At 50.4% G+C, this 27981-nt stretch overlaps 1 protein-coding gene across 4 annotated transcripts in view; it reads left to right on the forward strand.

The window, feature by feature from the left end:
- The first annotated feature begins 1929 nt into the window (after positions 1-1929).
- The window catches only part of SH2B3 (SH2B adaptor protein 3), a 98596-nt gene continuing 72544 nt past the window's right edge, over positions 1930-27981 (forward strand). The window contains exons 1-2 of one of the 4 annotated variants that reach the window (XM_051972793.1): positions 1930-2754; positions 24446-25249. In XM_051972793.1, coding sequence (XP_051828753.1) covers positions 24473-25249 — 777 coding nt within the window. In that variant the 5' untranslated portion in view covers positions 1930-2754; positions 24446-24472. Of the gene's footprint in view, positions 2755-2864; positions 3195-3563; positions 4253-14509; positions 14695-24445; positions 25250-27981 lie in introns of those variants that run through there. The other 3 variants (XM_051972795.1, XM_051972792.1, XM_051972794.1) reach the window with 3 other exon arrangements.

Here is a 27981-nt window from a genome sequence, read left to right on the forward strand (position 1 = left end):
AGGATGGAATCCTGTAGGGATGGGATTCCCATTTCCTTAGGCCCAGAATTCTAAGAGAGAGAGGGAAGGAAAAGGACAAGATTAAAAGAAATAAGGCTGTGGGTAGAGATGGGGGCGGGGGGGAGCACCGGGAGTGCATGGAGAACTGGGGGTGGGACATGTTTCATTGTAAAACTCTTAAGGCAAGAAACTTTTGTTGTTCTGGGGCCTCAGTGGCTTGCATGACGTCTGTCACGTAGTTGATGCTTAACTAATACTTGTTGATTACTTGACTGGTTGCCCAATGTCACACTATTCATTGGAAGCCCAAAGTGTATCCTATTATTCTATTGTCTGAGGTTCTTAGGGGAGGAGGGAAAGTGGAGATAGAGAGAAGCTGAAGATAATTGCTAGGTTTCCGGTCTGAGGGAGTGAGAGAATGGAAAGATGGTACCTTCTATAGTCATGGCTGCAGTTTTGGACATGTTGAAATAACTACCAGGTTATCCGGTTTCAGATGTATCAAAGGTAGCTGGAGATAGGAGATTGGAGGTGAGCAGAGAGGTTAGGGCAGAATAAGTAGTTTTGAGAATCAGCAAATAAGGAGTTTTAGACCAGCCAGCTTCTCATTCTTTTGTATCCTGGTCCTCTAAGGCAGCCTCTGGATCCCTTCTCAAAGTCATGTTTTTAAATGCACAAAGTAAACTGGCCATACATGGAATAAATGCAAAGGGACCTCCTATGACTGGTTGATCCTAGAGTCAGGAGGAAAAGTACATCTCTGAGAGAAAGAAACACAATGGAGAGAAAGTTTAAACTGAAACTTTTCCCTAGGTGCTCTGGGGGAGAGAGAAACAGTGTTTCTATTCCAGATCCTCTCATGTTGTCACAATTTGTCACAATGTCTCCGAATTGTGTTCCTCGGCTTGGGAAAGGATCTGGTGTCAGATCTGGAGCTGAAAGGGTGTTTAGAGGCCATTCAGAACAACTCTGTGGTTTTGGAAAAGAAGAAAATGAGGATCTGAGAAATCAAGTGATTTAGCCAATGTCACATGGACTGGACCATAAATGCTAAAAAAATAATAATAATAAATAATAAGATATTTTCCCTTCTACCACACTTCTTATATGGGACTGGCCAATACAATGCTAGGCCACCACTTCTGTCATTGTACCCCCAGTTCCTGTCACTTAGGCCTACTAAGTACTACTAAGTAAATGCTTGTTGATTGGTTATGATCACAGGCTTACAGGATTTAGATGGGACGCCCTTATTTTACAGAGGTTAAAACCGAAAGTTAAAACTCTCCAAAAAGTCACACTTGGCCTAGAATTCGAATCCAGCTCCCACAAACCCAAAGCTCTCTCTGCTGGTGACAGAAGCGCCTCCCACTCTTACCAAGTATCACTTCTCCGGCTGGAGAGCAATCTATTCCTGAGCCCGAGGCCTGGGGCAACTACCACACTGGGAAGGTGGGCCGGGTAGTGTCGGTGGTGGGAAGGGCTTGGGTCCCTCAGGGGATTCCAGAGTCGGGCATCTAGGGAACCCTGACGGAGGTAAGGTACAAAGTCAGCGGGCAGCTCCTGAGTTGGGACCTCTGGGACAAAGCTGCAAAGGTGAGGGGTCTCGGAGCAGCCCCTCAGGAGAAGATGGGGGTGCGACGAAGGAGAGGGCTCAGGGACAGTCCCTTGGGCAGGTGGTTTCTACATCCCACTAGAGCTCGGGTGCTGGGTCCTGGGGGCAACCCGCGGAAGGTGGGGATCATTATGGGGGATGAGGACAGCCCAGCCGCGTAGCCCGGCTCCTTGGACCCCACGCGCATGCCGCTGGGAGGCTTTCCGGACCGGCCCAGAGACTTTAAGAGTCTCTAAAGCGAAAATGAAAGCTTCCGCGCGTTGTGCGGGCTGTGCAGCGGGACTTCGGGACGTGTAGCGGGACTTCGGGACCCGTCTGATCCTCGGCCTAACTCCCCACGGCCGCCCTCCGCATCTCCGGCCCCGCCTCCTGGCCGCTCGGGGGCAGCTGAGCCCCAGACTCCGAGGCAGGGAGGCGGGCCCTGGGCGGGGGCAGGTGTGGAGCGCTCCCCTAATCTGCGCCTTCCAAGCACCAGCCCGGCTCAGATCCGTAGGTCGGGGCTCCGGCCCTTCCCTCGGGAGTTCCTTCTCTCCCTAACGCGTTGGAGCCAAGTTTCCTCCACTTTGGAAAGTTTTTTCCACTTTTCTGCCGCCTGAGAAGTCTGGGAGAAATTATCCTGTTTTTTGTTTTGTTTTGTTTTAAATCTATTTACAATTTGGACGACCCCAGGAGAACGTAAACTCATTGAAGATCTGGACTGGTTTTTCATTATTTCTGTATCCCCCCGGGCACAGAGTGGGCGCAAAATAAATGCTCGTGGACTCGCCGGAGCCTAGCCCTGCAGGGGGCGCTTGAAGGCAGTGGCGGCGTGGGGGCCGAGACAGCTGTGTGCCCAGGCTACACCGCCCCTCTCCAGTCCGCGCCTGTCACACTACCCACCCCCACTCCACCCCGGGAGAAGAGCATCTCCACTCACCCCGGCTGTCTTCGTGCCTTCCTCCCAAGAGCGTCCATGGAGACCCAGCCATGTGCCCGACACTGGACTAGGCGCCCGGGGGGACGGCGCAAGGTAGAAGACCCCACCCCTGCTAGGGGGAATTTTCAAAACCTCCCGGGAAGTGAAGACGGGCTCCTCTGAGAAGATCTCGTCTGGGGCCCGACACCAAGAAGGGAGACTAAGTGACCTAGGAGACTACAGAGTAAGTGAGCTGGAAGGGTGGCTGCAGGGAGAGGAAAACGCGGCCCGAGAACTGGGGAGGGCTGCCGCGGGGGCGGGGGAAGGGGGAGGGGGGGGAGGCGGTGAGCATCCCGGCGGTCTGGCCAGAGCCAGGGTTGGAAGTTGGGAAGGAGAAGCCTACCGGGAGACTAGATTGTGCAAGGCTCTGGAGGCCGGCCCGAACAGCTTGGCTCAAGTTATTTCCTCTACACCTGGAATAACGAGTAGCGGGATGTACCGACATTTATTATGCACTAACTGTGTGCGAGGTACTGGGAAAGGAGCAGGGATCGCGGAGTAGGAACAGCAGTGCTGGCATGATATCAGCTGTATGCAACTTGGGGGAGACCCCCTCCTTCCCGGGACCTCAGTTTTCCTATCTGTGGAAACTGGGATCCCAGCGTTTCTTCCAACGCGGCTTAGGTGAGACGGGTTAGGTTTGCTTGACGAGGGGCGGGGGCGGCTCTAGCCGGCGAGGGGCACTCGGAGTCAGGCCGCCGCGGGTGGTGGCAGGGAGGGGGCGGCGGCTCCGTGGCTTCTCCGGCCCGGGGCCCTGGCACGTGCTCCTAGGTGACCTGGGGGCAGCCCTCCTTGCTGGGAGCCGGGCGCTCCCGTCAGTCCCTCCCGAAACCCTGGAGGAGCGGGAAGCCGGGGAGATTGGCCCTGAGGGTCCTAACCCCCGGGGTGACCTAGTCCGGTCTAGGAGGTGTAGACGCCGCTCCAAACTCCTCCCCTCCGGCCCAGAGCCCCAGGAGAACTGCTTCTGCTTCCCCCGTTAGCTCGGCTTCCCGGTGTGGGGTGCGAGCCCTCAGCCGCGTCCGCTCGAGCCCCGGCGCGCCCCAAATCCGAGCCGGGAGCCGCTGGCAGGGGAGGGGACGCGGCGCGCCTGGCACACACCCCCTGCCGTCCTCCTGGCCTCTAAGTCTCTCGGAGTAATGATCCTTTTTACGTAACCGGCGGGAGGGAGAGAGGGAGGGCCGGAGGGAGGGCCGGCCAGAGGGAGGCATGGGCTCTGCAGCCCGAGCCGCCTCCACTGCTGCTTTCGGCTCCCCTCGCTCCCTCCGCCTTCCTCGGAGCTCCGGCCCCGGGCTCCCGGCCCAGGCCGCCCGGCTCGGCCTCCGCAGTCCGGCGCCCGGATCCCGCCTGGCCCCCGGCAAAGTTTGCTTAGCCCCGGGACTCATCTTCAACTGTCAAGCGCTGTCAGCGGAAATGATGAGACCTTGGCCATTTTCCGAGTCCGGGTTTCCTTCCTGAGCCCGGTGTGAGTGTATGTGTGAGAGTGTGAGTGTGTGAGTGTGTGTGTGTGTGCGCGCGCGCGTGTGTGTTGTGTGTTTGTGTGAGTGTGTGTCTGTGTGTGAGAGAAGAGCGCTCGAGAGAGCGTTTGGGGGCAGCTGGCTCAACGGATTTGGGGGGGAGTGGGGCCGGCTGCCGGTGACAAGTGAGACCATGGAGCGGCTACACCCCCACGGCTTCTCTCTCAGGTAAGCCTCTCTAGACCTAGTTTCGGGGGAGAGGCCCGCCTCGGGGGGAAGAGGGGGACGGAGGACGTGGGGGTCACGGCAGTGATGCCCCAAAGATAGTGGGCACTCCTCCATCCGCTCGTGCCCAGCCTCGGCTCTTCAAGGACTTCTTTTCCGGCTCCCCTCAGCTAGAGGGAAGAGGGGGCTGCAATTGAGGACCCGAGAGCTCCAACTTGCGAACGAACCCCATTTCTCTCTTTAGCCCACCACCCACGTGTTACAGTCCCGAGGCAAGGGCGGAAGGCGTTTGCAAACCGGTGGGGGGGGGGCTGCTTTTTAAAAGCACTAATGGTTTCTGGATTGTACTGGGGGCACTGTTTAACGCCCCCCCCCAACCTGAGTCCCGGAGGCGGGGGAAGTAGACTGGCCGAGTCTCGGCCAAACGGTCAGACCCCCCCACCCCCCACCCCAGGACCTGAGTGTGGAAGAAGGCTGAGTGTGGCTTTGCTGGGGTTGAGAGGAAGGAGTCTTCCCTTCTGAGTTTCTAGAAAGTGAAAGTATAGTCTGCCGGCCCCGGGGGACGCTCAGCCTAGGCTGGGAAGGCTGGGGGAGCTTCTCTTTCTTATCCTACGCCCCTTTTTTCCTTGTGACAAGAGATAAATCTGGGGTGGCCCCATAAAGTGGGGCCCTCTGCGACAGGCCCTCCCCTCTTCCTCCTCCCAGCGCCCTTCCCCGTTCTCGCTTCTGCATCCCAACAGCTTTGTGGCGGGCTGGAGGACACCCCAGAAGGAAAGTCCTTGGGATCAGAGCGCCCGAATTCTCTTCCCGGGAGCACTCGCTCTGCCCTAGCCCGCTTGACAGCCCTGGGACTGTGTGTGTCGGGCAGCCGGGGCTGACTGTGGCTTGGGGTATGTCAGCAGAGGTGTTTCCCCGGGAGAGAGCGTGGGGGAAGGTTGGCAGAGTTCTTGGCCCTCCGCCACCGAGTCGGGTATTTTAGGTGACTCTCGTGTGCCTCTCAGAAATCCCCTCCCGCCTATCTTGGCGGATTGGGTCGGGTGGGGGGCCCTGGGGGACATTTGAGGATTTGAGGAACTTGGAGGGGGGGCGCTCGTCGAAGTCCTGGCTCATTTTCCTGATTACCATATTTCCTTGTTTCTCTTCCCCATCCTCTTTTGACATTCACCCACCCTCACCCTGCTATCCCCACCCCCACCCGCCGCCCCTCCCCCCCACCCTCCAGCGCCGAGATAGTGGCGGAGGCAGGCCTGGGCCCCCAGGCACTCGATGCTAGCTGACCGGCTAGCTGACCGACTGTCTGACTGCTGGGCCCCAAGAAACTCCTCAGCTTTACCTCCCAGGAGGAAAGGGGAATCCCTAGGGTGGCTTGGATCGGCGCAGAGGAAAAACGGGGACTCTGCCGCCGCAGGATCTTATTTCTCTGTCTTTTGTAGTCCAGCCATAGAACTTGACTTGGGAGTCAAAGACCCAGCCCCGTCCCCTTTTTCAAAGCTGGACAACTTTGGGCAAGTCACTTCCCTAAGTCTGGGACTCAGTTTCCTGATTTCACAAAAGAGGAAGCTGAATTAAATGGCCCCCGAGGCCCCTCCCAGCCCGAAACCTCTGATCCTGTGGTCTTCCCTTCCAGTCTGCCCGATCCCAGGACTGGCCCGGCCACCTCTCCACAGCCACCGCTGCTCTCCTCAGCTGGCGGATGGGGAGCAGCCCCGGTGCTGCTGGCGCAGTCTCATGTTTTCCCCTTTAAAACCCGGGCACTTTTCTCGAGTCAGCCTGGGCCATCCCTCACTGGGTGCATTTAAGGAAACCCAGATGGGGCTTTAAACATTTCAGTCCCAGAATGGGAAGGGAGATAGGTGTCTCAGAGGAACCCTGGGATATCTCCCAGAGCAGACATTTACACTCTGGGCCCCTGAGAACAACTGCAGGGGATTCCCGTCTCTTTCTCGAGCACTCTCAGGGTCTTATGGAAGAGAGAGAAGGACAGTACCCTCTTTCAGAGTCCTTCAAGGCTGCCTGGAGGGAGCCTTTACTGTGGCTTCGAGGATCCCACAATCCCAAACTGGGATTCTAGGCAGAAGATGTGGAGGGTGACATCCCCCTTCTTAGTTAGAGTCATATGACTACATAAGATTGAGAGCTGGAAGGAGCCTTGAGAGGTGACATGGTATAATAAATGGAGTGCTGGGCTTGAGTTCCCTCCAACTCTGTATCTTTCTGAGCTCCTATTTCTTTAGCTCTAAAATGAGAGTTTTGACCTCAATGGCCATGGAAATTCCCAAGGATCCTGGCGAGATTCAGGGCTGGAAGGGAGAGCAGACACCCTCTAGTCCAAACCCCTCATTTTACAGAGAGTGGCCCAGAGCATCTCACCAGGTGTGGTGGTAACAGAGCAGGGGTTGGAATCCAGGTCCCGCAGATCTGTTCTGTGCATGAGGAGGGGAAGAGGGGCATGAGAGGAGGAGTTCTCGCTCATCCCTTTCAATCTGTGGAAGCCCCGGGTCCTAGATCCCCCTCAACTAAGGGTTACTTTGGGGAACCCATTTCCTCCTCTGGGCCTCAGTTGTTTCATCTGTAAAAACAAAGAGGATCGCTGGATGGTACAGACCTGAGAATGATGGGGAGAAATAGCAAAGACACAGATTGAGACTCATTATAAGCACGTTCCTCATTATTGGGGCTGCCCAAAGGGGAACTCTAGACGTTCCCCATCACCAGGAATATTCAAGCAGGGGCTGGATTACCCCTGGAGTTGTAGGCAGCATAGAGGGAAGACTGTTGGCAGTACAGGTTAGCTTCAGTGGCCCCTGGGATCCCTCTCAACTTCAAAGTTCCCCAATGCTGTGACAAGATGACCTCCAAGGTCAAATTTATACCTATTAGCAAGCAAGCAATTAGCATTTATTAAACATTCACTGGGTGCCAGGCTCTGTGCTAAGTGCTGGTACTATGAAAGCAAACACAATTTCTATTGGGATCAAATATAATAAATTATAAATCCATGATCTTTAGGGTGTCATAGGCCCGTGGTCCTTTCAAAATCCAAATCCCATGGACCTCTAGTAAAGCAGGCTAGAATGGGATTGGGGGGAAGAGGAGGTTGGGAGACCAGGCCAGTCTCTAGTACTGGGACCAACCTTGAAGCTGGAAGGAATAGATGAGAGCTTTCTGATCTGAGAGCCAGTGTGCTATAGGTTTAACTTGGAGATCTGGATCAATTCGGGTTCGAATTCTGCCTCTTGACTATCCCTCCTGTGCCTCAGAAGAACCCTGGGATATCTCCCAGGGCAAATATTTACATTCTGGGCCTCTGAGAACAACTGCAGGGGATTCCCAGTTGATTGTGTGGCCCTGGGCCATACTTAACTTCTCTGTTTCTGGGCCTGGTGGTACCAATCTCTGGGGGTGTTTGGAGAGCAAATGAAATAATGCTCATAAAGTACTTTGTGAACTTTAAAGCACTATGTCCATATCAGTTATTATATCAGCTATATTAAAGAGGGATGCTTGGGGAGTGGCAGAGGATTATGGGAACACTCCTAAATTTTTTTTTATTTTTTGGAGAGGGGAACAAGGCAGTTGGGGTCACACAGATAGTAAGTTTCAAGGCTGGACAGGTCTTCTGTTCTATCCACTGCACTACCCAGATGTCCCAGGCTCCTAAAATCTTAAGAAGAAATGCTTTCAACTTCCCATCCTGTGCTCTCAATCAGGTTTATTTGTTTTCTCTCCTCTCACATCTCTTCTCCATTCTCCCCAAAAACATATTGTAGAGTATCCCTCCAGGGGCTTGGGTTCAGTGCTTTTTCCTATAAATACAAAATTCTTCAAAAAAAAAAATGTAGCAGAGCTTGGCCAAATGTGTTTGAGCTGGCTCTCTGAAGTTGACAGTTTCCAGATGGCATTGCAGCCAACTTGGACCTCCTGCCCGACCTGATTCGGTGCCAGGATACCCTGACGTTTGGATGAGCTGGGGCAGCTCTACCTTTCTTGGAAGGCTGACTGCCCTTGGAACTAGCATTCGGGGGCCGTGCTTTCTGGGGACCCTTCAATTTATTCTTCAGCCTGACCTGATGGCAGCAGAGTGGATGCTCTGTCTGATGATGGGGATGCCCCAGAGACCCGGATGGGAGCTAGCCAGAGTAAGGCAGGCTGGCAGGCAGGGGTTACTTGGTGCCAGCCATAATTGTCTTGCCACTAGCTTTCTTTGAAAAGTGGCCAGGAGTAGACACATCTCTGGGGAACGAAGGAGTCTCGGGTTGGCGTGAGACTGGGAAATGGGAGCACCCCTTGTGTCTTAATCTGGTCCAGGTCCTTCCGGACTTTATTATAGAGACCATTCGACCATTCAAAGGAGAGAGCCCAAAGTTGAGCTCTGCCCTAGATTCCCAGAGCTGGAGGGAATAGCTCAGATTTTCTGGACAACTCCCATCTTATTTGGTTGCCTGGCTCCTGAAAATGTAAACTGTTACCAGGAGGGAGGGAGGGACAAGCAGTATGTCACCACTGCTTTACATGGGGGCGGGGGTGAGGAGGGTGTCATAGAAGCCTAAAGGGCAGCCAGCGCTGGGATGGGAAGGAAGGAGCAGGAAAAGGGAGATGAGTAGAGAAGAGAAGTAGGGAAGAATAGAAACCATAGAAGAGGATTCAAGCAGGTGGACAAGTCACTGCAGGGAGTGGCTTTTTCCCCCCCAGGAATGATCTCTGCCAGATTCTCCTGCCATAGGGGGCTCATCCTTCTCCAGAAGATTCTCATTCCCCATCCCCCTGAGGATCTGGGAAAGGAAGTGACTCTTTTTGGATCAAGCAGTGAGTCAGGATCTAATTGAACCCAGGAGTTCGACTTCCCAGACTCATGGGCCTTTTGGAAGCCCTGGTTACTGGGACTGAGTCAGTGCCCGCCCTGTGTCAGTGACCAGCCAGGCAGAAGGGACACCCAGATGAGACACGAGGGTGGAGTGATCGATGGCCAGCAAGGGCTCCTGGCCAGCCTAGGTCATGTGGCTGCCGGCCCACATTCAGTTAGCCTCAGGCCGGTTCTGGAATGGAAACACTGATGGATCTCCCTCTGCCCCCCCCATCTGCCATAGCTTTTGAGGGGCCTGTGGGAAAGAGGAGGTTACCCAGGGAACCCCTTCCTGGACACACAGACTTCTCCCTACAGATGGTATGTGGATATTGGGGGTATCTGACTTTGGGCCAAGTCATTTCACCTCCCTGGGCCTCAGTTTCCCCATCTGTAAAATCAAAGGGGTTATATTAGATGTTCTGATCTTTCCAGCTCTAGTTCCAGGGTGGGGGTGTGAGAGGACAAAAGGAGATAGAAGCATGAGAATAGTTTCTGGAGACAGTGGGGTACACTGGACTGGACAGTGCATGTGGAGACCTAAGCTTTGAATCCGTTACTCTCTGATGACTTTGGGCAGGATTCGTGATCTCCCTAAGTCTATTTCTCATCTATAAAACTAGGAAAGGCAATATGGTGTCCTGGATGGAGAGCTAGCCACCTGCCAGTAAGGGAGACCCGGCTTCAAATCTCACCTCTGACCCCTGCTGGTTGTGTCACACTGGGCAAGTCCCTTACCTCTGTGTTCTAGGCTAGAGGTATGGGAATGCCTTGTGAGCTTGATTCAAATGTAATTGGGAAATATCTAACAAAATAAATAAAAACACAATAAGGCATAGATAATGCTCACACATGGTTTTCTAAGTCAATATGTCGAAGACTCAGATGGCTCCTTTTTGATTTTAATTTGAGGCCATTGTTCTAGAGAGCTCTGTACCTTGAAGAGAAGGGGCTGACCCACTTTGGAACCCACCTTCCTCCATGGGGAAAGGGAGTTTTCTTACCTGGTCCTCCCCCAACCCTAAAACAGCATAATAACTCCAAGTCACTGGATTGCTTTGAACCTATTTCCTCCTCTGTGAGATGGGGATGATAATATTCACTCTTCTTCAGGGAGATTTAGACCTTGGATGTTGCCGAGTCCCCTCAGAGGCCGACATTGCTTAAGACACTTCTTGTCCCTTATAGTAAGTGTCTGAAGTAGGATTCGAACTCCATTCTTCCCGCTTCCTAGCCCCTGCCCGTCTCAGATGCCCCCGTGGGAGGGCAGAGGTTAAGAGACAAGGTTGTTCAGGAAATCTGGAACAGCGTTGCTGAGATGGCAGGCTCCTGGAAAGGGGAGTGGATTGGGTGGAGAGGGTTGCGGGGAGCGGATAACAGACGCAATATGACAGAGAAGCAGGGGAGGGCTTGTTTGGGGAGCTTATTTAGCCTGCAGCCATCCCCTGGCTTCTGCCGCTTCTGGTGGGTATGTCCAGTGCCCCCCGCCAGTTCTCTAGGCCCGCCAGGACTGAACTTGGGCATGGTTCTAGTCTCCCAGCTGGGACTGGTCTCTGGTCCAGGGGTGTTTACAGCTCCTCAGAGGCTCCAGCCCTGGAGGTTGGAAGAGGGGGATCTCTGGCTGTAGTAGGAAGACAGAGCTCATCTAGGCTGCTGACTCACAGACAGGCTGGCAGGCCTGATAGAAGTGGGGGAGGCTAGGGATTGGTGGATATGGGGAGGGGAGACAGTAGTCTTTAGCCATACTGCTCTTCCAAGAGACTTATTTTTCTTCCCTTATTCCAGTGGGAATAGTATGGCTAACGTCCTGGATTTGGTATCATGAGGACCTGGATTCAAATCCTGCCTCAATACCTCCCAGACTCAGTTTCCTCATCTGTAAAAAGGAATTAGACTCAATAGCCACTAGGGCTCCTTCTAGCTCTAAATCTCAGATGCTACGATTTGAATGGAGCTTTTAATTTTCCAGAATACTTCTGAGGGCATTTTTTATTTAACCTTCAAGAATGAGAAGGTATTTCTGCTGCCATGTTACCGATGAGGAAGCAGAGGCTCAGAGTGACTAGGTAGCTTACCCGAAGTCACACAACTGGATAGATAGTGGGCAGACTGGAACTAAGACCAAGGTCTCCTGACTCCCACCCAGCCACCTGCTATCTCAGTGAAAAGAGCAGGCTGGGAAATGAGGGACTTCCCCCTCAAAAAAAAAAAAAAATTGCAAAACAGGGCCTCCAGTGGCTGAAAGTCTACTTCACTCTCCCAGGGATGGGACTTTAAGGGCTCAGCAGTCTCCACCCAGAAGTCCCTAATTTTAGAGGGACTTCAGTTCACCAAGTATTTTGTAGTTATTAAGTGACTCTTATGGCCTGATCTGGCCCTGGGGGGAAGAAGACAGAATCCTCTCCCAAAGTCCTCTTCACCCAAGGGGAGTCAGACAGAACAAAGCTAAGCCTCTGCCCCTGCCCTCTAGCTGGCTGGGGATGGCCGGGCAAGCAGCAGAGCCAGGAGCTTTCCTGAGCCTTGCATGCAGCGCTGGGAGAGAGGGGGGAAAGGCCAGGGGGAGGGGGAGGATGCGGGAGGACATTTCCTGTTCTAACAGCATGTACAAGCCCGATAAATGTTTTATATGAGTCCAAGGTAATGCAGGAAACCCCATTGCAAGGGATGGTGGATTTCAGCCCAAAGCAGGCCAAGGGGTGCGTGTCATAGTCCCCAGCCTTGGACACCTCAGTGGTCCTTGCTGTGGCCCAACAAATCTAGGGTTTATGGGAAAGAATCAGGTCTGGGTTCAAATACAGGCAAGTCTCTTTAATCTCTGGACCTGTACAATGAGGGGTTTGGACACAATGGGATCCGTGTTTCCTCCCAGCTCTGAGTTTCCATGTTCTGGCCTCCCTTCCTTCTTTGACATCCCACACTCTAAAGTTCAGTCCATCCCACATTCTAAGGGGCTTTCCAGCTCTGACATTTCATGTTCCAAAGGTGCTTCCTTCCTTCTCTCTCCTCACAAACCAGGGCCCTTCCCAGCTCAGCATTTTCTCGCTCTGACATTGCATGTTCTAAGTCCTTCTCCAGGATGTTCTCTCATATTCTGTGTGCAGTTTTAGACCCAGAATTCTGAGGCGAGACGGGAGCTTTGAAGCCGGCTAGTCCGATGATTTCATTTACAGATGGGGAAACCGATCCCCAGAGATTTGCAGATGAGCACAGTATGACCAACCCAGTAGCAGAAGCAGAACTGTCAGCTAGCATTTATCAGATGCCTACTGTGTGCCAGGCTACAACAGAGGGCAAAAACAAGGTCCTTGACTTGAAGACAGTTTGTATTAGGGGGGGAAAGGGGAGAAGGAGAAATGATTTCTGGCTGGTATGCACAGTGGGCGCTTAATAAATGTTTCTCCAAGGAACGAATGAATGTTATCAAGGAAGGCTTCATGGAAGAAGCATCTTTCTTGTAAAAACATTGAGCCCCCTCCTGCCAGGGGTATCGTGAACACACATATTCCTAGGCTGAAATTTTCTCTCCCACTCTGCCATGAGCTAAGTATCTCTGTGAGTTGTTTTTTAAACCATCCCCACCCCCACCCTTCAAAAGGAAAACAGGATTTTTCACCATGGGAAAACTTTTCCCCCTGGCCTCCCTCCCTTTCCATTCCCCCTTGAGCTCCGAACCTATAATTAACTGAGAAATGTTCACCTTTCCCTAATTTCTGACATCACCCAGGTGGGGGAAGCAGGGCAGGGCCCCGGGCAGGCCTGGAGAAGGAGCTCTGGGTTGGAGGGTAGGGGAGCAACCTCTGCCCGCCCGCTGAGTTGGCATTTAGCCGGGCCCTCAGGCCCGGGGAGCCACGGCCGGGTCGTCAGGTAAGGGAACGTCAGCCCCGAGCTTTACCCCAGATCCCTTGGAGAAGTGGGAGCTGTGGGGGGTGGGGAATGGGGGTGGGGGTACGTCTGGGGAGGAGATCTAGTGGGTACTGGAGCTGAGATGCCAACTCTGCAGAAGTGGCCGGAGGTAGCCACAGCACACAAGGCAGAAAAGCAGTAGTGAAAACCGAGGACAGGAAGGAGCGCATTGTAGTGTCCTAGATGAGAGAGAACTTGGGGGAGTGGGAGGTGAGCTCAAGCCAACTTCCCCTTGTCCAGCAGGGACCACATGCCTACCCTTGGTGCCCCCGTTGCCCCAAGAGAGGAAGTGGGAGGCATCCCTTAATAGATACTTGGGAATGAGTGTTTCTTGCACGAGTCCTAAACAGCTCAGCTACCATGACCAGCCCCTGCTCTCTCCATCTCTTTTATTCTCTGTTTGTCTCTCTCCCTGTCTCTCTGCCTCTTTATCTTTGTCTCTGTCTTTCTGTCTCTTTTTCTCTTTCTTTTCTTTTCTCCCTGCCTCTTTTTGTCTGTCTCTCTCCCTGTCTTTCTGTTTGTTTCTCTCTTTTTTATTCTGTCTCTATCTCTCCCTGCCTCTTCCTCTTTCTCCCTCTGTCAATCTGTCTTTGTCTGTCTCTTATTCTGTCTCTTTCCCTCTGTCTATCTCTTTGTCTCTCCCTAGCTCTGTCTCTATTTCTCTCTTTGTCTCATTCTCTGTCTCCCTATCTCTCCCTGTCTATCTGCCTCTTTATTTTTGTCTGTCTGTCTCTGTTTCTCTCTTTTTGTCTGTCTCTCTCCCAGTCTGTTTCTCTCTGTCTTTTTTTTTTATTCTCTATCTCTGTCTTTCTCTCCCTCTCTGTCTCTCTCTCAGACATGTCTCTTTATCTTTGACTCTCTGTCTTTCTCTCTCTCTTTCCGTCTCTTTTTTTGTCTCTCTCCCTATCTCTTTTTGTCTCTCTGCTTTTCTCTGTCTACCTCTGTGTGTTTCTGTTTCTTTCTGTGTTTCTATCTCTCCTCTGTCTGTCTCTCTAAATCTTGTCTCTCTGCTTCCTTCTCTGTCCCTATCTCTCTCTGTGTCTCTCAGCTGCCTTTTTTTTTTTTTAAAGACTATTCTCTTCCTGGGCCTCCTGCCTCGGAGAGGAACTCGGGGTCTCTCCCCGAGTGGGCCTGCCCCTGGCGAGAGCAGGGGGCTTTCATGAAGGCCGGGGCGGGTGGTACGGACAGAGTTTGCCCTTGAGCAGATGGGTCTGAATCAAAGGTTTCTTGGTGCATTCACTGTTTCTCTCTATTAATAGGGCCTCTGGTTTGAGGGGGGTTGAGAGCCGTGTGATTCCATCCCGGGACTCCTCCTTGGGTGCTTTTAAATTGTTCGTTAGGGAGATAAGATCTCCCGGAACAACACAGTAATTGTCCCTCCTCGGGAGCCAAGTGTGTGGAGTTGGCTCTTGGTGGGACTATTAATTTCAACAGGATGGGGGCTGGCCTGGGAAATTCCTGCAGTGCTGCCCAGCTGGGGTCTGGGAAGGGAGTGGGGGGTGGATGAGCGAAGGGAGGAAGGGAGCGTGCTCGGGCCAAGCCCCCGGTACCTGGCCCGGCCACACAGAAACAGCCCAGTTGAGAGCTGGAAGGGACCTTCCGAAAACTCTCTTCTGATCGCCTCCCCGAGCCGCCTGATTCATCCGTCCTCTCCCCCACTCTTCCATTTCACAGATGAGGAAACAGAGGCCCCAGAAAGGTAAAAATGAAGGCGCCGGGTGGGATTGGAACTCTGTCCTCTCCGGGCAGGATAGAGAGAAGTGAGTTTGGAGTCGGGGAACGTGGGTTCTGTCCTTGTCACCACTTACCTCTGAAAGGGAAGAGCCTTCTCTTCCTCTGGACCTCAGTTTCCTTTTCTGTCAGATTCAGGGATGGCCTCCCAGCTCCTTTCCCCTGAGTTCTCCCCAGATGCACTTTTCTCAGGTTTCTGTCCAGGAAGAGCTCGTTTCTGGCTGTTACTAATCGCCCTTAATCTCCAGGCTAGGCCAGAACCTGCAGTTAACCCCGAGGTTAAGAAATATGAGCAGCAGCTTCTGTTTGATTCCAACTAACCCTGTCAGGTCAGTAAAGTCCCGTTCTCCTGACAACCTGGGGAGGAAAGTGTGCTGCGGGAAGAATCTGCCCATTTTGCAGCTGAGGAAACCCTGGCTAAGAATAGGATCCGAGCCGGAAGGGATCCTCCTCCTCGCAGATTCCCTCATTTTAAAAACAGGGAAACTGAGGCTCTGAAAAGGTCACACAATAAAGGGAAGTGCCCCAGGGAGGTTTCTCCTAGGGGGAGAAAGAGGAAACCCAAACTGGCATCCGCAAGCTGGGGATCCTTTCAGGTTTGGAACCCTAGCTTCCTCATTTACCTCCTTCCAGATCTGTATCTGTGATGGCTCCATCAATCGAGCTTCCTCCTGACTCAGTTTCCTCATCTGTAAAATGGCTTCAGAAGCCCTGTGAGCCAGACCCAAATTCTTCTCTGGGGGACTAGAGTCTTAGAGCATCTCCTCAGTGGGCACAGGGAGAGAAGACCCCCACCCAAGGCCTTGAGTGCCGAGACAGGACCCTCCCCTGTGGCACTGAAGATGGTTTCCCAGGCAGCAGGACCCGCTGCTGGTGTTTGGTTGTGGGAGCCTTAGCGGGGTGATTGTTGATTCTGGGGCCATTTCCTAGGGCGCACCCCCCTCCTTCCCTCTCCGCTGTGGGACCTCCCGAGCCTCCGGGCCACAGAAATGTTCCCACACTTTGCTGCACCGCGGGCTGACCCTGCAGATGCCACAGTTTGCTGCTTTGAACTGGGCTGAGCTGACAGCCCTGGGCTGCTGGGAGCATTAGGCAGCTGGAGGAAGCCCGGGCCGCCGGGGCTCTGGGTTCGGCCCCGCTTGCTTTCCGTTGACATCCTGAGCTTTCCCTGCTTGTGCTTCTGGTTTTTTCAGACCAGGGGCCTTCTCAGCTTGGCCTGTGTCCAACATCCTCATTTACACAATGGGGAAACTGAGGCCAGAACAGGGTGGAGAGGGGAAGAGTCCTCCCCAGGACACTGAGACTGCCTGTTTCTTCTCAGGAAGCCCCCCCAGCTTGAGCTCTCCCCCTCCCAAACTGGGAGTACACTGTGAAATCTTGACCTTTTGGGATCTCTTTAGCCAGACTGCATTCAAGGGAACTGGCAGATTGTCCTGGCCCCTGCTCCCAGGCTGAGGGCCAGGCTCCCCGGGGAACTGCGGGAGGGGGAGGCGTCATTCTGATTTTTCTGCTCTGAACAAAGTGACATCACAATTGCCTGCCTGGTGTTCATTGTCCCCCGTCACTCCCCACCGAGTTCCTGGACTTGGCGTCTGGGGGAGCCGAATTCAAATCCCACCTGGGACCCTGACTGGCTTTGTGACCCCGAGCAAATCAAGGGACTCGCCTCTTCCAGCCTCCTTTTCCTTATCTGTTAAAAACTAGATTTTCAGCTGGAAAGGACTATTCCAGCTATTATTGTGTAGATAAGGAAACTGGTAATTTAGGGACGAAACCCAAACAATCCTTTTTCTCAGGATTACTTCCTATGGGAGGGTGGGGTAAAGGAAACAAGAATATAGACACAAAGTTAAATACAAAATTGAAACAGTTAATCAACAGTAGGTACTATGTAAACACGAAGAGAAAAATGGATAGTTTCCTGAGGGAGAGTACGAACTCCTCTCACTAATCTTCCACTGGGTCCACCCAATAATCATAATATATTTACATTTAGGGGGCAGTTAGGTGGTGCAGTGAATAGAGCACCAGCCCTGAAGTCAGGAGGACTTGAGTTCAAATCTGGTCTTAGATGCTTAGCACGTCCTGGCTGTGTGACCCTGGGCAAGTCACTTAACCCCAATTGCCTCAGCAAAAAAAAAAAAAAATTACATTTATGGAGCACTCCAAGGAGAAGAAACATGTATCAAGCATCTCTTGTGTGTGAGACACTGTGCTAAGTGCCTTGTAAAAATTCTCTCAATTGTTAATTTGCAAAGCACATCCTTTTTTTGCCTCTAATAATTTATTTTTCCAAATGTATGTTTTCAACATTCACATTTGTAAGGTTTTGAGTTCCAGTTTTTTTCTCCTTTCCTCTCCTATCCCAAGACAGCAATCTGACAGGTTATGCGGGTACTATCATTTTAAGTATATTTCCATATTTTTCGTGCTGTGAAAGAAAAATCAGAACAAAAGGGAAAAATCATAAGAAAGAAAAAGCAAACACAGGAAGATGAAAATAGGCTGCTTCGGGCCACAGTTAATTCTCTCTCTGGATGTGGGTGACACTTTCCATCCCAAGTCTGTTGGAGTTGTCTTGGATCGCCCAAGGAGAGCCACGTCCATCACAGTTGATCGTCGCACAATCTGTGCACAATGTTCTCTTGGTTCTGCTCACTTCACTCAGCATCAGTTCACGTCAATCTTCCCAGGCTTTTCGGAAATCAGCCTGCTCATCATTTCTCACAGGACAAAAATATTCCATTATATCATAGACCATAAAAGTGCATTTTAATTAATTAATCATTTGGGCCTAGGGGCTGGGGAGAGCGTGAAAAAGAGCTCTGGATCTGCCATCCAGAGGGCCTGAGTTCAGAGCCTTCCTCAGACACTTAGAAGCTGTGTGAGCCTGAGTGAAGATCGTAACTTTGGGGCCTCAGTTTCCATAGCTTTGTAGTTGATGAGAGGCTAAAATTGGATGACCCCCAAGATATTTCCTGCTATAATTCTATGCTCTATCTCCTTTATGTTATTTTAGGGGGGTCACCTATAGAATGAGGGAGTTTGGTTCTGTTCTATTTTGTCCCAGGAGGAGGCAGTACCAAAGATAAGGGTTAGAAGTTGGAAGAAGGCAAATTAGGCTTGTTAAGAAGTTTAAAGGAGTGGGAGGAGGGGAGGGAGGCGTAATTAGGTGGCTCAGTGAATAGGGCACCAGCCCTGAAGTCAGGAGGAAATAAGTTCAAATCTGGTCTCAGACACTTAATGCTTCCTAGCTGTGTGACCCTGAGCAGGTCACTTAACCCTAATCGCCTCGGTAAAAAAAAAAAAAGAAAGAAAGAAAGAAAAAAAAATTCTTAACTATTTAAAAATGTAATAGGTGTCTCTGGTCAGTCACTTTCTCAGTCAATATGCATTTATTAAGTGCCTACTGTGTGCACTGGAGATGCTGAGATAAAAATGAAACAGTTCCTGCCCTCAAGAAGCTTATATAGAGGAGGAAGCACATAAATTGTGTCTTTTATTGTCTCTCTTTTTTGTGCCTATTTTTTTTAGTGTCACAAAATTAATATGATATAATTTGGGGAAGGTAGAAGGATGGAGTAGTTGGTTCTCCCTCATTGGAGGTACTTAGGCAGATGGGGAGATTATAGGGGGATTTCTTACAAGACTAGATCTCACTCGATAACCTCCTAGGTCTAAGTCTGTGCTCCTAAGAGAAGGGATTTGTTTTGTTTTTTTTTTAATTTTTTGGTTTTTTTAATCTAGCTTAAATGTTAAAGGAAGCTGAGATATTTTGGAACAGTTTTGGTGTCCCGGGCTGCTTGGGCAGTCTCTGGACCCTTTCTCACCATCATGTTTTTCAATGCATAAAATGAAAGATATAGAATTACAAAGGAAGCCAATTCGATTAAAATAAAGATGTTATTTCCCTTCCCCCTTCCAAATTCACGGGTCCCCCCTGGGTACCCAGGCCAAGCATCCCGGCGCGGAGTTACGGGCTCTCAACTCTGCCAGAGGTGTCCTTTGGAAGGGGAGAGGAGGGAGCTGCTCTGGTTTCCTGACCCCCTGAATGCTGTCCTTGGGCTGACCTCATAGGAGGGGCCTAGTTGCTTGTGGATAGATGCCCGGCCTTAAACACACGTTGGAGTTTTGAATCGGGTTCTGTGGCGACTTCTGCTTCTTGTGACTTCATTCCTCGAGCCTCGGGCCCGAAGCCCTCCTTGGGCTGACAGAATCCAAAGGGCAGAGGGGCATCCTAATGTGGAAGCGGGCCCAGCTGGGCCTTGGCGACACATGAAGGAGGCGATGGCAGCCATGAGCATCCCCAAGGGCCAGCCCTGGCCCGCTGCCCCATGCTCACCCTCGCTGACTGGGATCCAGCAGCCTCCGGAAGAAAGTCAGTAAATCTCCCTGTTCTCAGCCCTGCTCTGTGAGGAAGCCGGGCCAGCTCGGCTGCTGAGGCATTAGACATATCCGGTATAGGGCAGGGGGAGCCTGAGAAGGTTTGGCCGGCCCCTGGCGCAAGGCTCCTTCCCGCCTTCATTTTCCTGAGCCAGACTTGGGGTTCGTCCTCCTTCAACAGAGCTGCCTGTCGGGGGGACCCCTCCATGGAGCACCCCCAACTAGGTGTGAACAGCCCTTAAAATGACCCTAGAGAATGCTGACACTTTAAGACTGGATAGAAGGCAGGCAAACCGGAGGAAACGAGCATTTATTAGGCACCTACTGTGTGCCAAACACTTTACCAATATTCTCTCACTTGATCTTCACAACCCAAGAAGGCAGGTGCTATTTTATAATTTGAGGAAACTAAGGCAAAGAATAAATAAACTTGCCACATAGCTATTAAATATCTGAAGGTGTATTTGAACTCAGGTCTTCCATACTCTAGCTTCATCTGCGCCAAACTCCTTGGATCCAGCAACCCGGTCTCCTGGCTGTTCCATGAGCAAGACCCTCCATCCCTCCCTCGGCTGTAGGGCATTCTCTCTGGCAGTCTGCCATGTCAGAAAAACTCTCTCTCCCCATCTCTGCCTCCTGACCTGTTCTTTTAAGTCCCAGCTGAAACCCTCCTTCCTTCTTTTTTTTTTCTTCTTTTAACTTCGTTCTTAATTCCAGTCCCTTCCCTTTGTGAATTATTTCCTATTCATCCTGTGTATATATTTGTTTGCCTCTGGTCTCTCTTTCTGGAGTAGCCCTCAGGTAGAGCTATGGCAGATAGATCAGGGACCCTGGAGTCAGGAAGATCTGAATTCAAATCCAGCTTCAGGCACTTAACCTTTCCCAGCTGTGTTACTTTGGACAAGTCACTTAACCCTAATTTCCTGCAAAAAAGAAAACAGAAAAGAAAAAGATTGTAAGCTCCTTGCCTGACACACAGTAGGTGCTTAATGTTTGATTGATCAGTCTTGTCCAAGGACTCACAGCTAATCAAGAGTAGAAACATGATTTCTGACCCAATTCCTATGATATGATAGAAAAAATAAACTATGATTTAGAACCCTGAGAATAGAAGTTGAGGTCCTCCCTTTGTATGACCCTCTATGAGCCTGTTTGCTCCTCTATGGGACTAGATGTTAAGGCAGCTAGGAGATACAGTGGTTAGAGCACCAGGCTCTCATCAAGCTTCTTGTAGGACGTGGAGTCAGTAAGATCTGAATTCAAATGTAGCCTCTAACGCTGGCTAGGTGACTTTGGGCAAGGGACTTCACCACTGCCTACCTCAGTTTCCTCAGTTGTAAAATGGAGATAATAACAGCCCCTTTTTCACAATATGAGGATCAAATGAGATAACATTTGAAAAAGTGTTTAGCACATAGTAGGTGCTATTTAAATACTTATCCCCTCTTCCTTCCCCTCTAAGATCGCTCCCAGCTGTAACCCATCTTCCCTGAATCCGCTCACTCCACATTCAATGTTGTCATTTCACCAGGTCAGGGTACAGTGTTCCATGGAAGTAGAATTAAATGGATGAATATTGCAGTATCCAAAAAATAATATTGCAGGCCGGGGTCAGGACTGTCTTATTTTTTGCCTTTGTAAGCCCCAAGGTCTCGCTCAAAGCCCAGCTAAGGAGAGATGTTCAGTGAATGCTTGTGGAATCGACTCCAGTTAATTCCATAATTCTAAATGACTCCACTTGGTCTTTTAAAGTCTTGTTGCCTTTTTGCCTAAAGAGCGAATGAGATCTGGACAAGTGAGGTCATCTGGTTGGTGCCTCGGTCTTCCCAATGCCCTAGAATGGGCTTCCTTGGAACTTTGCAGTAAAGTCTGAAAGAAGAAAGCCTCCTGGCTCTCCATCATTTTCCTGGCTTGCGTTGACCTCCCCAGAGTATTGTTCGGGAAGCACCTTCTCGTGGTAGGAGATGGGGAAGGGTCAGAGCTCACAGCTGGAAGTTTGTAAAGGACTCACTGGTCTCTCTTCTGCTCTTCCTTGGACCTAGGGATAGTGCCTACCCTCCAGCAACTTACAGTTTAATGGGGGGGACATATACAAAGCAAGCTATCTGCAGGATAAAAAGGGAAGACACTGGAATGAAGAGGAATTGAGGAAAGTTGCTCTCTTCTGCCCTGAGCCTCATTCCCATTACTTCAGAGCAAGGGGATGCTCCTTCTTCATCTTGGGCCACCTGATGGAAAGAGCTCGGGACTTAAAGTCACAGGGCTTGGATTCAAGTTCTGACTTTGACTCTGATTAGCTATGTTAACCTTGGACCGATAAATTTATCCCAAAATGGGGAGGGCTGCCTTGTAAGGAAATGAGCTCCTCATCACTTCAGGTGTTCAAAGAAAGACTGGGTGATCGCTTCTCAAGGATGCTTAGGTTCAGACCTATAGAGCATGGAAGGGACCCAAGAGACCTTCTATTCCATATTCCCCTTTACAGATAAGGAAACTAAGGACCAAGGAGGTATAGGGACCTGGCATCAGAGGATCATGGGTCTAGGTAGAACTGGGAAAAAAAAACCCAGAGACCTTTTAATCCATATTCCCCTTTACAGATAGAGAAACTGAGGCCCAGAGAGGGAAAGTGCTTTGTCCTGGATCACACAGCCAGCAAGTGTCCTGAGTCTGTTTTTCTTTCTATAAAATGGGGTTAATAGTATTAATATCTTCAGGACACCGGGAAGCTTAAGTGGGACAGTTTATAAAAAGTATTTTACAAACTTTAAAGTGTTAGCTAAATTTCACTTACTATACAAAATTTCCTAAGGCTTTTCTGGGTCAACGATAAGTGATTCTAAGCTAGTGCTGAATTTACCCAAGAGACTCATTTTGGGTTGTGTGTTTTTTTTTTCCCTACAGGCCAGAGGCTTCTCATTCACTCATTGTTTCATTCATTGTTTCATTCATTCTGTCAGTTGACAAGCATTTTATTAAGTGCTTATTACTTAAATAGTAGGCCCTGTGGCTACAAGGACAGAAGTCTCTGCCTTTAAGGAACTTTCATATGGACTGTGTGGGAAGATTACAATATGCTCAGAGATAAGTAAATAGAGAATATAAACAAAATAAATGCAAAAAAAAGTGTCCGTAATAAATAGATCTTCCAAATGAAAGCATTTACTCTAACGACAAGAGCAATCTGATAAAACTTGTAAACTTCTTTACAGAAGAATGTTTTATATGCATAAAATTTTAAAAATGGGTTACAAAGGAAGCCAGTGATGATTGAAATATGGTTTCAAAATATTAAAAGAAGAAGAAGTTTCATAGACTCTCGGTTAAGAACCCCTGGTCTAGGGAATCCAAAAAAGCATAAAATAGATCATGGGTCTTGAGCTGAGCCTTTTTCTAAGAGGCAGAGGTGAGGAGAGTGCATGTCACCTGTACAAAGCTAAGGAGTATTCATGAGGGGAACATCGAGTCGATGTGGGATATCAAGATAAGTCAGGCTGTGATATCAAGCAGAGGAGAGTATATATGAGGAGGAGGTCCCCAAAAGTCTTCATAAAGCAGTAAATTTTCATAGGAATTGTTGTAAGATTTTAGGGACAATGTATGTTTTTCCATTTCTATTTCCTCTCCTGCTTGGTCCCTTTTAAAGGAATAAGTCCCAGATTTATATCTCATCGTGGGGCTTAAGAAAAATACTGAATTTGGGGTCCCAGAATCTGGATTTAGATTCCTTCCTCATTCCCTCAGTAGTCTATGTGAATCATGGGATGGCTGCTTTGCCTCTGGAAAATAGGGGATTGGATGAGATGCCCGCTAAGGTCTCTTCTAGCTTATGTTTTTGATGTTTTTACTGGAGTTCCCAGGGTTCCCTGGTGAAAAGGTGGGTATAGACATTTAAGAGGATAGATGAATGCAGCTGTCTGACCCCAACGCAGCATGGGAGAGCTTAGAAATCATATACCAAACTCTTCTTCCCAAATTCTTTCTTTGCATTAAGTTCTCTGGTGTCTTATCATTTGCCCCTCATTCACCTATGGATTCACATAGCTGGTGGGCTGTGTCTCCTGGCCAGTGTCTACGTGTTTTCTATGGTCATTAGTAATAATAATGATAATGATGATGATGATGATGATAATGATAAATGTCTAGCATTTCTGTAGCCATTAAGGTTTGCTAGTATTTACATTCATCATTCCACTGGGGCCTTCTAAGAATCCGGTAGGGTAAATTCTCCAGGGATTATTCTCCCCCACGACTAACAAGGAACAAGAGGCTCCAGTTAAACTTCCCAAATTTCTGGGAGAAATTCACTTCTGGGTCTCCGCACTCATTCTTTGACTCAGGGTGGTCATGTCCAATGTGGGTTTCATGAACTGAAATGAAAGATGCTGGAGACCGGGATGCTGGAGGCTGGCCCAGCCAGGAGGAGAGTGATTCACCTGGAGGAGGGCCAGGCCAGCATCTTTCAGAGTTTCTCACCCTTGTGAATTCATTGGCCCCAGTCCCCAGCCCTTGATTCCAGGAAAGAGGAAACTCAGGGGCCTCGAAGGGAGGGGCCAGAGCTCTAAGGCCCTTCCAGTTTGGACAGTCTTTGTTCTAAGGCTCCTTCCAGTTCTGAGCATTGTGTCCTAACCAAGGTCCTTCCTCCCGTTTCTGACATCCTATATGCGAAGGGCACTCCCAGCCCCGACATCCTTTGTTCTAGCTCTCTTCTAGCTCTGACTCCCAGATCTGATGTCCTATGTTTAAGGTCCCTTTTAGTTCTGACATCCTATATGCTCAGGGCACTCCCTTCCACGACATCCTTTGTTCTAGATTTCTTCTAACTCTGATATTCTATATTCCAAGTCCTTTCCCAGCTCTGACATGTTGTCTATGGTTCTAACATAAAGAGGGCCTTATGTAGGAGAGAGAGCTGTTGCTGGAGCCCGGATCTCCTGAACCTCTGACAGTTTTCTTTCACTTCAGATTAAGAGGTAGTTTTCTTCCCAGAATTTGAACCCAGATCCCCCAAAACCAGCCATGTGAGAGTTATGGGGAAAGAGAGGACGATTATGGAAGGCGGGGTGGTCAGCAAAGGCTTCTGGAGGATCCAGTGGGTAGAGAGCTGGAAGTGGTCTGGGAGGCTTTCTGCTTTAACTCTCTCATTTCAGAGCCCAGAGGGACTTGCCCTGGGTCACGAAGCTTAATAAGTGTCAATGGTGGTTTTGAATCCAGGCTCCTTTCCATGGAAGGGGAGGGTCTTCCTGGTGGAGCTTGCAGCATCCTCCGGAGAAGGCCCGGTGACCGGCCTCCGCCTCCTACTCAGCCCCCCCTCCCTCCCTTTTTGTGTCTTACAGCTCAGTCCCCCTGCCTCGGCCCCGGCAATGAATGGGCCGGCCCTTCAGCCTTCACCCTCCTCGAACCCCCGGGGCTGGAGCGAATTCTGTGAGCTCCACGCCGTGGCCACCGCCAAGGAGCTGGCCAAGCAGTACTGGCTCTTTGCCAGCGAGCACCCCCACCATGACCTGCTGGGGGCCGACCACTTCTCGCTGCAGTTCACGGACCTCTTCCAGCAGTATTTCCGACACGAGGTGAGAGAGGGCTGGGCGATGCACCAGCTCCGGCTGCGGCCCTTCACCTCCCGGGTCCGGGACTATCGAGAGACGGGCCGGAGACACACGGATGGCTCGGCGGCGCCCCCCAAAGCGGAGGCGCCCGCGGACGCCGGCGAGCGGACCCCCGAGGTCGCCGCCCAGCCCCTGCCCAAGGCCCGGAGCTCCGAGGAGCTCACAGGGGGCGCTTCGCCTCTGGCCTCTCCTCGCTCCATCGCCCATTACTCTTTTCACCACCTGCGAAGGAGCCTTCGCCATATCTTTCGACGCCGTCCTTCGGAAACGCTGACCTCCGGGGAAGGAACAGCCGAGGGTGAGACGGGTGACGCCCCTTCGAAACATGGCCTGGCCAAGAAAATCCTGCCCTGGAGCCTGTCCAGGGAGCCGGCTCCTGAGGCTCGAAAGGAGGGAGTCCTCAAGTACGGGCTGGTGGACGAGGCCACCATGGACAGCGGGGCCCTCCGCCAGCGCGGGCGGCTGGTGTTGAGGAAGGCGGCGAGCCCTGAAGGTGGCGAAGACTACGTCCTGGAGCTCTTCGATCCCCCCAAGGTAAGAGCTGCCCCCTTCTTCCCTCCAGTCAGCCCTCGGGCTCTCTTTGGGAGAGCGGATTTTCTGCCCGGTGGGGCCCGTGATCTGGAGATCAGCAGGAGCTAACCGTAATCGTTCTTCACGTTGGCGAGGTTTCAGATCTCCTGGATATTCTTCTCTGGTCAAGGAACTGACCGGGCGTTCACGGGAGTGGAGGGGAGGGGGGGAGGGGAGGAGAGGGGGACTCGGTAGTCGCCGAGGCGATGGTCTTGCGGTCAAAGGCATGAGGATGCTGTGAACTCCCAGGGAGACTCAGGGGTCCCCGAGCTACTTTAGGGTGAGGAGGAAAAAAGAGAGGTCTTCTATTGACTCCACAAGGGGGCACGCACGGCCCCCCCAACCTGGTGCTGGGGGGTTGGGCAGTCTTTTGGGGGGTCTGTGTATTTCTGGAATTGGCAGTGGCGTGGTCTCAGTGAGGACCTGGGGATGGGAGCTGTTGACCAAGGACTTTGGGAATTAATTTCTCTCTCCTTCTCTTTTTTTCTTCCTGTCTATTTTTTTATCTCTACTTCCTCCTTTCTTTCTCTTTCCTCTCTCTCTGCTTTTCTTTCTCCCCTCTCTGTCTCCCTGTCTCTTCTTCCGCTCTCTCTGTCTCTTGTTCTCTGTCTCTCCTTCCCTTTTTTTTTTTTTTTTTTTTTTTTGCCATCACCTCCTTTATCTGTGTCCTTATTTGAAAAGTAAGTCAAGCTTCAAACTGCCTTTGGACAGGGTCAAAAGAAATAGACAGTGGGAAAGGTGATGGAAGAATGGGTGTTGGTGATGTTCTTACAACTCTTTAAGTGTGCCGTTTAAGGGAATGTGTTTTTATTAGAAGAATGTATTTATTTGTGCCTGTCAGACACAAAATTGTCATGAGGCTCCAATGAGACATTGCCCCCATTCTAGCGTGGACCCCCATTACTTCACTCTTGGACTATTGTAGTAGCCTGCAAGTGGGTCAAAGCCTAGCATCTCTCCCATTCCAGACCGTCCTCCGTTTAGTGACGAAAGGGATTTTCCTAAAAATCAAGTCTACCCATGTCAACCCACTACTCAATAAACTCCACTGGCTCCCTATCGCCTCCAGGAATAAATACAAAGTGCCCTTCCTAATCCAGCTATTCCTACAGTTCTGCTCTTCTTACACCTTACTCCCTCCCAAACACGACACTGCTCCATGAACAAGACTTTCCATTCCTCAGCTCTGGGCAATCTCTCCAGCCATCCTCCTGGTCTAGAATGCACCCCCTTCTCATCTTTGCCTATCCTCCTCCTCTTCCATTAAGTCCCAATTGAAATCTCCCTTCCATCTTCAAGTTTCTTCAACCACTCCATCTCAGTGTCTCTCTTTGCTAATTATTTCCTATTTATCCTGTGTATAGCTTGCTTTGTATATATATGTTTTCATGGTGTCTCCCCCATTAGATTGTAAATTCCTTCGGGACAAGAACAGTTTTTTTGCCAGTTTTTATATCCCCGACACTTAATGCCTGACATCCTAGTCCCTTAATATTGAATTGGGTCTCTTCTTTCCAGCATCTGGACAATCTTTCTTATGTCTGGTCTAGCTTTTGTGTTTCTTCGGGCTTGACCTTTTCTTGTCTCCCATCTAGACCACTGGGCAGGGGACAGAGGAGCAGGACATCCCTGAGGATGGGTTGGTCCCTGTTGAGTGAATTAGTCACAAAGAACAACTCTTTGATCCTCAGAAGTGGCGAATTTGCCAGGAAAGTGGGGCAAGGTGCCAGGATGCCTTTTTACCATTTTTCAGTCTCACCATTAATCTGCTCACTAACTTGTGCCCCGACAATCCCAAACCCCAGCTTGGTAACCACAGATATGAACACAAATCAGCCATGAACAACCAGAGAGGAGAGAGAATGCAAGGGGTAAAGGTAGTTGGCAGTATCAAAGGCTGAAGAGAGGTTGAGAAGAAGAAAAGGCCATACTTACTAGCTGTGTGACTTTTGGCAAGTCACTACACCTGTTTGCCTCAGTTTAATCATCTGTAAAACTGGGATTGATAATAATAGCACCTACTCTTCCATAGTTGTTGTGAGGAGATTTGTAATTAGCACAGAGCTTGTACATAATAGCTACTATGTAAATACTAACTACTGCTATTTTTCATTAGATTTGGCAATTTGGAGATGAGTAATTTGCAGTCATAGTAATGACTGAAACATGAAAAGAGAGTGAGAAAAGCAGAAGTAGAAGGAACGGAGCAGAGATGGCTTTTTCAAGGAATTTAGTTGAAAAGGAGAGGGGAATCCTGGGGAAATAGCTAATGGGGAAGGTGGGAAAGAGCAATGATTTTGGAAAGGCAGGGAAAATATGAGCGTGTTTGTCAACAGCAAGAGACTGGGAGAAATTAGAGACCAGGAGCAATTTGTAAGAAAACACAAGTGGGAATGGAGTCATATAGGGAGGGGTTAGCTTTGGCAAGGAGACTGGCCACTTTCTCAGAGATTGGAGTGAAGGGGGATCTAGATGATAATGTCAGAAAGATGTGGGAGAAGGAAAAGAGAGCACTCTTGGTGAATGTCTCAATATTTTCAGCGCAGAAATAAGAAATTAGCTAAGAGAACAGAGACACAAGAAGGCTTGGAGCTACTCCTGTGTGATGAATAAGGCAGAGAATGGATAAGGGAGAAATATGAGGATTGCCTTGCTGTAGTGAGAGCCCAGTACAGAACAGATGGCATTCATTTGTA

The sequence above is a fragment of the Antechinus flavipes genome, chromosome 1, assembly GCF_016432865.1.
Source record: "Antechinus flavipes isolate AdamAnt ecotype Samford, QLD, Australia chromosome 1, AdamAnt_v2, whole genome shotgun sequence".
NCBI classification, from domain to species: Eukaryota; Metazoa; Chordata; class Mammalia; order Dasyuromorphia; family Dasyuridae; genus Antechinus; species Antechinus flavipes.